This window comes from Mercenaria mercenaria, chromosome 9 (genome assembly GCF_021730395.1).
Source record: "Mercenaria mercenaria strain notata chromosome 9, MADL_Memer_1, whole genome shotgun sequence".
In the NCBI taxonomy this organism is placed as follows: domain Eukaryota; kingdom Metazoa; phylum Mollusca; class Bivalvia; order Venerida; family Veneridae; genus Mercenaria; species Mercenaria mercenaria.
In genome coordinates, this window is record NC_069369.1 from 65,687,371 (window position 1) to 65,699,449 (window position 12,079).

General features: G+C 35.0%; 1 protein-coding gene across 1 annotated transcript; it reads left to right on the forward strand.

Moving 5' to 3' along the window:
- Positions 1-2,953: 2,953 nt before the first annotated feature.
- On the forward strand, positions 2,954-5,789 carry LOC128559555 (cholecystokinin receptor-like). The gene has a single exon (XM_053551606.1). It carries the CDS (start codon positions 3,416-3,418, stop codon positions 4,601-4,603), a length of 1,188 nt encoding a protein of 395 aa, XP_053407581.1. The 5' UTR covers positions 2,954-3,415; the 3' UTR covers positions 4,604-5,789.
- Positions 5,790-12,079: the final 6,290 nt, after the last annotated feature.

A 12,079-nucleotide genomic window follows, 5' to 3' on the forward strand; every position in this document is an offset into this window, starting at 1 on the left:
GTGGACATATGAGACAGAACTGAGAAATTGGTAGACAATAAAAGAATCCCCTGGGATATAAGTGGACATATGAGACAAAACTGAGAAATTGACATACAATAAAAGAATCCCCTGGCATATAAGCGGACATATGAGACAGAACTGATAAATTGGTAGACAATATAAGAATCCCCTGGGAAATAAGTGGACATATGAGACAGAACTGAGGAACTGGTAGACAATATAAGAATCCCCTGGGATATAAGTGGACATATGAGACAGAACTGAGAAATTGGTAGACATTATACGATTCTCCTAGGATATAAGTGGACATATGAGACAGAACTGAGAAATTGGTAGACAATAAAAGAATCCCCTAGGATATAAGTGGACATATGAGACAGACCTGAGGAACTGGTAGACAATATAAGATTCTCCTAGGATATAGGTGGACATAAGAGACAGAGCTGAGGAATTTGTAGAAATATCAAAATACCCTTTGAAATAAGTGGACATATGAAACAGAGCTAAGGAATGTAAAGAAAAGATAAGAATATTCTGTGAAATAAGTGGACATATGAGACAGAGCTGAGAATTTTGTAGACAAAATAAGAATCCCCTGGGAAATAAGTGGACACGATATATATAAAACACAGGTAATGAATTTGTTGACAAAATGAGACTCCTCTGGGAAAGGTGGACACGACATATATGACATATATGACACACAGCACAGGAATTTGTAGCTTTTGGACATAAGATGACATATGAGACAGAGCTGAGAAATTGGCTGGCCAAAAAAGGAACTTATGGGAAATAACTGGACGCGATATATATGTGAGATTCAGCCGAGGAATTGGTAGACCTAATAAGAATCCACTGGGAAATACGTGAACACGATATCCTCGAACAAGTGGACATGGTATACATAATACATAGCTAATGAAACGGTTGACATAAGAATCCACTGGGAAGTACGTGGACACGATATTATAAGAGACACAACTGACGAAATGGTAGACATAATAAGAATCTTCTGGGAAATAAGTGGACATGATATATATGATACACAGCTGATGAATTAGTCGGCTATAACACGAATCCACTGGGGAATAAGTGGACACAATGTTTATGAGACGCAGCCGGGGGATTAATAGACATAATATGAATCTTCTGGGAAATAAGTGGACACGACATATATAACACACAGCACAGGAATTGGTAGATATAAAATAAAAAAAATATAATCCCCTTGGAAATAAGTGGACATATAACACACCGGTGAGGAAACAAGAAACTTCTGGGGAAATGTGGTATGATATAAAGCTGATAAATTTATTGACATTTTATTAATCCGCTGGGAAATAAGTTGACAAGAAATATATGACACACAGCAGAGGTGTTGATAGATATTATAGGAAGCACCTTGGAAAGTAGTGGACATATGAGACACAACTCTAGAACTGGTACACATAGTAAGAAACATCTGAAAAATAAGTGAACACGATATATATGAGACACAGCTGAGGCATTGGTAGACATGATAAGAAACTTCTATGAAAAAGTGGACACGATATACATGAGACATAATAAGAATCTCCTTGAAATAAGTGAAAGCGATATATATTAAAGACAGCCAGTGTTATGTACTCGTTGCTACAATTGGCTTGGTTATGGTGTTGATTTCCTTGTGGTGCTCACTTCTTCTACAGTTTTTGCTGTATTTTATTCAGACGTCAAAGAAGTGATTGACATGTTAAGACGCAGTGTCAGACATAACATTTTTTGATCGGATACAAGATAGCCAACTGGCAGCCGTATTAGATTTTATACTTTCCTTGTGCTGCGAACTACTTCTACAGTTTCACTGCATTCTCTTCAAACATCACAGAAGTGACCGACATAATAAATGCGCAGCGTGAGACATAAAAACGTTCTTAAAACTGTTCTCTTGGACATAGACAGAATGTGTTTTCTGGTATGAAATGTCTTTATCTGATGCAAGATGGCCGTCTGTGTCAATGTGCCACTTCGTGGGTATTTGTCATCTTCCATGACTGCTCTAATGTCTGCTAATTCCACATCTGTGCCTAATATATATTGTGTCCACTTATTTCCCAGAAGATTCTTTTATGTCTTCCAATCGTTCAGCTTAGTGTCATATATATTGTGTCCACTTAATATCCTGTATTCACTTATTCACCCGGAGATTCGTACTGTATCGACGATTTCACTTATTTCCAAGTAGATTCTTATATCTACCAATTTCTCAGCCGTGTCACATATATCGTATCCACTTATTTCTTAATGAATTCCTTTTAAGTATAGCATTTCCTCAGCTGTATCAAAAACATTATGTCTTATTATGTCTTCCCGTTACCTATCTCTATCTCATATATTTCGTGTCTCCTTATTTCCGAGGAGAATCTAACTATGTCTCTCATAATATACATATATCTTTAACTTATATTACCGGTAGTCTCCTTGGGCAAAGCTTGTATCATGGCTTACCTGCATTTTCATTATAACTGTTAACTTCTATCTGTAATATTCTTCAACTGAGGAAGAGGCGTGGCTATAAGCCGTACTCTAACTAAGTTAGAGAACATTATGTCCCGCCTACATATAGAATACTGTAGGGAAATGTTGAACTTTCTGAAACCGTTCTCTATTTTAGCTGGAGAACGCTTGTCACGTGATAGTTCCAATGCTTAAAATGGAATGTTAACTTGTCAATCAAAATTAGTAGCCGAATGCGTTGTTCATATTGGCGGACCATGGTACAAAACAGAAAGCGTAGGAGCCACTCAAATAATGAGCTTATTCTCGTGAACCCCTACTCTTTCTATTATATATCAGTTATATCATAGTCATCCGTTCAACTCTCTGGTCAGCAAACTTTGATTTCTCGAGTAATAATTCTATTCAGTTGACAAATACAACGTAATTAAAGTGCAGTTGTTTGAAATTTATTTACTTTGGTACTTTTTGTTTGGAAACTCCCTATGAATTTAGCGACTATAAAACGGCGACGCGATTTTTAAACTTCCCGAATTCAAGTATAAAATAGAAAAAGTGGAAATCTTAATTTTCAAGGATTATTCACGTCAGTTTGTGTCAAGGGGGAGTACGTGATAATTTCTAAATATATTTTATTACTCTTCCTTCTAATGGTATAAAAAGTATCTTTGTTGCATTGATTTCCTGTCGAACATCTTACCACTTCGTGACTTTTTGGTGACTCTTGGCGATTTTACTAGATGATTCGGAAAGAAAATGCGATGGCAAACAAATAAATGTTTTGAGAAATATTTTAGCCTCATTTATGTTAATGGAATAACACAAAGCAATGGAATAATCCAAATCAGCCAGATCGCTACGTAATTTGCTTAAATTTATAACTTACAAATGCATTAGCTATCAAGTCTTGTACAAAATGAATAACACAACAATAAACAAGGATGCATTGCTTGAACAGCTTAACAACAAAAAAGCAGTTCTGATGATACCTGCTTTTGTGTATTTGGTGGTTTTAATGCTGGCTGGAATAATTGGCAATGTTTTAATTTGCTACTACTACGGTTTCAAATCGAGAAGAAGTTCGGATAATATGTTTATTCTCAGTGTTGCGATGTACGATCTTATTTCATGCACTTTGTCCATTCCGATTGAAATTGTGGACATAAGATTCTTCTGCAATTTCCCTTACGCCGGTGCATGTAAAGTTATGAGATTTGTGAACTACTTTGCGGCAATTGGAAGTGCCTTTACGCTAATAGTCATTGCTATTGACAGGTACAGAAAAATTTGCAGACCATTCAAGAAGCAGTTCAGAAGTAAAGAGGCTAAAATAGCATGTGGAATTTCTATACCGTTTTCGTTGTTGCTGTCTTGGCCTGCAGCAGTATTCTACACGTCTGTACCTGTGGATGTATTGACAGAGGATGGCATCGAGCTGCAAGGCTTTGACTGCACAACTACAAAAGAAGCCTCATACAAAATATATCTGTGGATTTTCAATGGATTTTTTCTCCTTTGTTTCATAATTTCGACTTTCATTCTTTTTGTGTTGTACGGTCTTGTTGGAAGAGCTATATTATTTATATATAAACACAACAAATCACAAATTAAGTACACTCGACCAAAATCGTCAATCTCCCATACCGTCGAAAGTCATGTAACCGATAACAACAGTCCAAATGTAAACGTAAACAAAAGAAAGACAAATGGTGAAACAGAAGGTGTCAGTGAAGCTCATTCTACCAGAAGTGAAATTCACACTAAAATCGTTCCTAACAAACCAAACGAACATGCTAGCATCAAAACTATGAAATTTACAACAGTAATGTTTGTAATAACGACAGTATTTATTGTTAGCTTTTTGCCACACCTGGCTTTGTCGCTGTGGTTAGCCTTCCAAGGCACATATGACTGGGAAACTCTTTCTGGTTTAGTTGCCCTTCAAATTGGTCTGCGATCATATTTTCTGAATTCAGCGATTAATCCTTTAACCTACGGATTTTTTAACTCGAAATTTCGATCATTTTTCTACATGACGTTCTGTCCATGTTGCAAAAGGTTAACTGATAGGCGCACGGTTTCCTCGAGCTCTGGCACTCTATGACCTCCCATTCAAACTCTTTTATCGAGAACGTTCACACATATCATACATAATATGTCTAATTATCATAAATTAATAAGCCCTAATATCATGTCAAATTGAATGTAGTTTAAGATACAATATGTAAAATGTATGTGCTGGTATTAAATACTATATATGAATGAGTATAAAAGTTGTAAGTATCCTTGTTTATGACCTTGGCCTTAGGACCTAAATCTTTTATGCGACCAGAGATTCCCAAGTAGGTGAGACATTACTTCACATATTGTTTAACATATTTATCAACCATTTTCGCTAGAATATCTGAAATCGGTTAAAAAGTAACATGTATGTCTGAGCCACGTTTTAATGCATGTACATATACTGGTATAGATATATGAATGTACAAGAAAGTTAAAAGTTTTCTTGTCTGTGACCTGACCCGTGGACGTACAAACATGCCTCTTGCGGGCAGCTCACCTCAAAATGCATTTTACAAGCTATATCATACTAACCCATTTTCCACCTAGAACGCCCAGTTCGGCATATGGGTACTCTTCATTTTAAAGAATTGGTAATTCATTTTGCATCGTCCAGCAGTCTCATTTTCTCAATGTTCCTTATTGTAGAGATAATCCAGGTATTTCATGTTTTCGTCAACGTTATAGATAAAATTAGTTGCTCAATATGCACTGTACCAACTGGCTGAACTCTATCTTTTAGGTGAAAAATACGCGTATGAAATGGGCTATTATATCTTCCCGTTTAGTGCCAAGGGCCGATTCGGGCCGATCTGTACAGAACAGTTACACCATTCATTTGATTGAGCTGAACTCTTCTTCTCAACGCAGAAAAGTAATATTGTTCCTATGGACATGAAAACATAACAACGGTGACGTCATTTTTGATTCACAAGAGATGTCAACGTTACAATAATTCCCACGAAATAAGAAATAGATTTCAGTCGTCCAATCGAAGAAATCTTCATACAGTAGACTTCGAATTTTAACGAAGAAATATCAAATATATAGAACAAAGAAACAAAAGAGTATAGCGATGGTTACCTAGTTTATATTTAACGTAGCATGGAATCTTTAAAACTAAAATATTAATTAAGTTCACATATATTTCTAATGAATGGCAAACTGTCGGATCAGTATGTTCACAGTATGAAACAATACAACCATGTTCTTTTTTAAAAAAAAAGAAACCGGACAAAATAGATATCTTGTTGAAATGTTTTCCTTTTCATCGTCTTTACTCAAGGAATGTCCTAAACTGTCGTAGACTGCCTTTGAATCTTTTTTTTTAATTTGTTATTATTATACAAACACGAAACCTACATTTGTTTGTTTGTTTTAATATAAAATTTGGTGTATGTATATTACAAATGTGAAAAAGAAATTTGATCGTGAACTAAGTAATACCCGCAAGAATTTGTTGTTATGGTTACCAGTGATGTTTACCAGTGTCTGCAGTCACGGAAAATCTAGCTACATGTAACATGTTTACTTCAGGCATTTTAACAATGATATCGTGTAGTCGTCATTTCATTTTATCCAAATTTACTACTCAGTAAGAATTATTGACTGTCTAAATTATTTCCAAAGCTAGAAATTTTTTTTTAAAATCGTTTTCGAGCAAAATCGTTAAAACATACTGCCTATAGAAACCGGTTGCTGGAATAGAATCCCTTTGGAATTAAGAAAATGTACATTATGTAATCAAAATATTGGCGATGAGTTTCATTATCTCTTAGATGTTCAACATTAAATATTGCAAGAATTTTTTTATTAAACCACAATACAAAAGGAACCCTAATATCATATCATTTGAAAAATTAATGACAACCAGTTTTAACAATCATTTTTGAATATAGAAAGCTACGTATGTTTATTAACGACATCATTAATAATATTTGATCACAGTGATTTATGAAAGTGGTGATATATAAATACTTTCTTGTCAGGCATTATTGTCATTACTATGAATGAATTATTTCTTTTTGTTCTATAAACTATTGAAAGGAACATCTGCCTTTGTATAACCATGTTAAATGTATAATATTTAGCCTCACTGATATTATATGTCAATACTGTATTTTGCCTCATATCATCATGTGTATCATGAAATGAGAGTAATAAAGAATTGAATTGAATTGAATTGGAAAATTGCAAGTCAAATGTGTTGGATAGGAAGCAGTTGTTTGATTGAAGTGTGACCATTCATTGAATGTATCAAGTGTAGTTGATTACTTGTTATTGAATATTCATAACTTAAATTGTATTTCTCACTTCCAAGTGTTAGAACCGAACGAGTTTTCCGATCATTCGGGTATTTCGTTTAATATATTAATAAACAAGAATCTCATCAACAAACACGTAATGAAATTTTAAAAACAGAGATGATATTGAAATGGGATAGTGAAAAAATAAATTATTTTAAACAAATTTTGAATAGGGAAGAAAATAAATGTTCAACCCTTACTGATCGTATGCACAGTCACGAAAACATCGATGAGGTGACAGATTCTTTCGTTCGCACATCAAAAACGCCTGCCCAAACAGTATTTAGACAAGAACGTATTACACTCTGAAACGCAGGGTTTTACTCCAGCCGTGGTTTAACGCAGATTGTTTTACTACACGAGCGAATTTTAAGAAATCTAGAAATTTATTTTTAAGAAATAAATCTAATATTAATTTGAGACATAATTTTGTACGTTCTAAATACGAATGTAATCGCGTTTTACGTATTAGCAAAACAAATATAAATTACAAGAAGGAAAAAAGTTTACGAATTTAAGTAAATCACAGCCACGCAGGTTCGGAAAGGAAATTTAAAAAAAAAACAGTATGTAAAAGTTTCTACAAATTCAAATGAATTGAACATATCAAAACTATACAATCACTTTAATAATATAACACTGACGCAGTATTGTGTACTTATTTTCTTGGAGATTCTTATTATGCCTACTGTTTCTTCGCCTGTGTCTGGTATATATCGTTCCACATAATTCCCAGCAGACTCTTATTAAGTATAGTATTCCTTAAGAGTGTCTCATATATATCCTGTCCACTTATTTCCCAGCTGGAGAGTCTTAATTTGTCCACCATTTTCATAGCTTGGTCTCACATATATCTTGTCCACTTATTTCCTAGGAAATTATCATGTATACGAATTCAACAGCTGTGTCTCATATTTATTGTGTCCAATTATTTCCCAGGAAATTCTTATTATGTCCACCACTTCGTAAGCTGTGCCTCATAAGTATTGTGTCCACTCATTTCCTATGTGATTCTTATTATATCTACTGTTTCCTCAGCTGTTTCTCATATTTATTGTGTCCACTTATTTCCCAGGAAATTCTTTTTATGCACACCACTTCGTCAGCTGTGTCTCATATGTATTGTGTCTACTTATTTCCTATGCGATTCTTACTATATCTACCGTTTCCTCAGGTGTGTCTCATATCGTGTCCACTTATTTCCTAGAAAATTCTTACTATGTATTGAATTTCGTCAGCTGTGTCTCATATGTATCATGTCCACTTATTTCTCAAGGAAATAAGTGGACACAATACATACGAGATACAGCTGACGAAATGGGAGACATAGTTAGAACTATGTCTCCAATTTCATCCTTATTATGCCTATTGTTTCCTCACCTGTGACTGGTATATATCGCGTCCACTTATTTCCCAATAGCCTCACATAAGTACAGTATTTCTCAACAGTGTCTAGTATATATCGTGTCCACTTATTTCCCGGCTGGAGGGTCTTATTATGTCCGCCATTTTCTCAGCTGCGTCTCATATATATCGTGTTCAGGGGTAGGGGGGTGGGGGTGCTCATTGACTGAGTGGTTAAGGTCACTGACTTCAAATCACTTGCTTCTTATCGATCTGGGTTCGAGCCTCACTCGGGGGTTGAATTCTTCGCAAGGAAGCAATCCAGCTGGCTTACAAAAGATCGGTGGTTCTGCCAGCTCGTGATGAAATAAGGCACTGTGGGATACTTGGGGTCTTCCTCCATTATCAAAGCTGGATGTCGCTATATGATTTATAATTGTGTCGGTGCGACGTTAAACCCAACAAAATAAATAAATATATATCATGTCCACTTATTTCTTACTGGAATCTTATTATGTTTACCATTTTCTCATTTTCTCATCAGTGTCTCATATACATCGTGACCGCTTATTTTCTTGATAATAATTATGCCTTCCAATCCCTCAGCTGTGTCTCACATATATAGTGACCACTTATTTTCCAGATGCTTCTTGTAATGTCTTCCAATCCCTCATATATATCATGTTCAAATATTTACCAGATGATTCTAACTACAATGTATGTCTTCCAGTTCCTCAGCTGTGTCTCAAATATATCTTGTCCACTTCTTTCTATATTCTGTCCACTACTTTCCCAGAAGATTCTTATCATGTCGTACAAGTCCTAAGCTGTGGCTCATATGTCAACTTATTTCTAAGGTGATTCTTATCATGTCTATCAGTTCCCCGGCTGCGTCTCATATATATCGTTTCCAGTTTTCTCCGAAGTTTCTTATAATGCCTACCATTTCCTCAGGTATGTCTGCTATATACATGTATCGCGACCACTTATTATTTTCAAATAGATTGTTATGAAGTATAGGATTTCTCTGCAGTGTGTCCACCTTTTTCCCAGGTGATTCTTATTATGTCTATCATATATATACCATAACTGTGTCTCATATATAATTATATTATATGTGGACCGGTAGTCAAGTGTTAACACACTTGACTGTCAATCCAGAGACCCGAGGTTTGAATCCTGGTCCAGACACAGGACATTTCTGAGATGCTCTCGAGTGTCTCCCACATAACTAAGACGCCTGTACTGGATCTTCGCAGGGAAGACGGCTTCGCGTGAACTTGACTGTCTATTCGCAAAGAGATAGACAGGCATGTATCTAGAAATGACTTCTCTCTATCTGTTCTGGGGGCTTTATCTCACTCTGTCCCTCTGTCAGATCGCTTTCTGTCTGTGCCAGTAGAGCATGAATTTCGCACCATGTGCGGCTGCGTTTGTTTTAGGTAAAACGCCTTTGAATGTTTTTATCATGAAAAGGGCGTTATATAAATGTAGTATTTAATAATAACATCGTTTTCAATCATTTCCTAGATGATTCTTATTTTGTCTAGAAATACCGCATTTATCTCTCATAGTATTGTGTCCACTTATTTTCCAGGGGAATCTTGGTATGTCTATTAATTACCATGCTGTGTCTCTTATATGTGTATATGTATATTTCATATCCTTGTATATTCCTGTTGCATGTCATTCTTAGACACTAAAAAATGGCATATAGCTCTTAATGAACACCTGATACCCACAGGGCAAAATCAGCATTGTTTGAAATAAAAAAAAATTTCATGCAAAATGCCAGCGCCCTAGACCACTCAGTCACAAAGAGTATGTAAAATACAATGTCGATAAGAAAATATGTCCCGAAAGAAAATCAAACAGAAACCATTTTAGTCAGTCATACCAGTATATTAGCCCAATTTATTCACGGAAGCTAAGATAGATATCATTAATCCAGCGGAGGCATATTATCAATCGGCGAACTAGTCAATTTAGGTTTTGAGATGTACCCTGAGGTTATATTAAGCGCGCTCCGCCCATTAGCTATATATAGGTTTGCGCATGCGCATATGACCGCCTGTCCACTTTTTTCATGGGTCCACTTATTTCACCCCACAACGTCTCAACTTTTTGGTAAAACAAGATAAAAATAAAAGTCAGTTTCATTACTATTTTTTCTCCTTTTGTCCATCATACGTCTCTCATTGTTACTGCCGAAAATAAAAGTTTAATGGTTGGTAGAGTCATTTGATTAAAGTCTGACTGTGAAACGGCGGCCAACTTGAATAAAAATTATATGTGGAATTAAATTGAAAAATGCACGTTTAAAGACAGCAATCCTTGTTATGTGTCTGCAGAGATAAATGTATTGTACACATGACTCGACTTAAGCCACAGACTTAAAGGGATGCCAATGCACCAAATACCAATAGTCTTACACCCGTGATTCATGCGGAGAAGTTGTGAGTTAGAAAATGACATAAGAACAAACACACTGATACAGATTTTAAGATATAATCATATATATATATACTGGTATTTTACATGATTTAACCGTAAAAATTTGCGTCACGTGAAACATGTAACGTATTTAAATAATTTAGACAAATGCCGACTACCACCATTCAACAGTAAACCAGGGCCTGAAAAATACAGAGTTAAGTCACGTGTTCAGAATTGAACTATATCAAATAGTTGGAGTTCTAGATGATTAAACACATGTTTTGAGCGGTTTAATCGTATAAGAATTTAGTGGCACTAATTATTAAGCCATGCTACATCTTATTTTGTCTCAAACTTTTATTTATTTATGAATTAGATATCATCAAATATAAAGCAAGAAAAGAAAATAATTGTTTGGTTTAATATATCTTTTGCAATATCTGCAAACAGCAAAATACATGTATCTGATTTTGTTTTGGCATTTTGAGATATCGTTTATCGTTTCCATATCAGACGACCATCCACTATCACAATGAAGAGAGTTGATGAATGATGATTTTTTTTTCGGCATTTCATGATTATTTTTTAGATGATGACAAATCATGGTGATAATGGTAATGATTGTTTTGATAGATGCATCGATGGATACATTTTCATTCATTGTCACAGTGGAGGCGGTCGATATGGGGAGACGTTTTGGCTATACGTATCGAGACTTTTTATTTCTTTTCTTTTTATATAACTGAAACAAAGATTGATTTTCATAATTATGTATGTATTAACTTAGGCCATTTCCATGTTAATATTTTTGATGTTTCATTTTAACGAGAACATTTTTGAACACAATTCTATATGGTCTTACTTATGCAGCATGGGCAGTAATTAGTCTAGAAAACTTTGAAACGATTTCTGTTTGCATTAAATATTTTGATTATTTTTTATCAATTTATTATTATGATTCTTATTTCTATGATAATGCACTTTCTGTCACGTGACTGACAAAATTTCAATAGGCCTACTGTTTGGAGGTGGCAGTCTTTCGGCATAAAATTTAAAATAGGCGGATGTCGACGTCATTCACGTCGACTTGGTTCTGGTGGGCGTTTCCGTCATTGTCAATTGTTGATCGCGGATCACTAAACCTCACGCTCTTTTTCTTTTTCTTTGACTTTGAGAACAATCTTCGGATAAAACCAAAACATCCGGGTGTCTTTGTATCGTCTGCTTTCTGAAATTCAATTATTTCGTTATTCTTATTATTTATTTCAGGCTTTTGGATCTTCTTCCCTAATATCTTCATTTTTCTGATCTCGTTCCGCCAGGAAAATGTTTGTTTATGGATGAGAGAAGATTTATTTCGAGTTGGCAAATAAATAACTAGAATTTAAAAGTAACAGTGATAATAAAACAGGGTCCTATAACTGGTTGTTGTT

Bases quoted from the DNA above. Each gene is read 5' to 3' on its own strand.
- LOC128559555 (XM_053551606.1), top strand. From the start codon at position 3,416: ATGAATAACACAACAATAAACAAGGATGCATTGCTTGAACAGCTTAAC.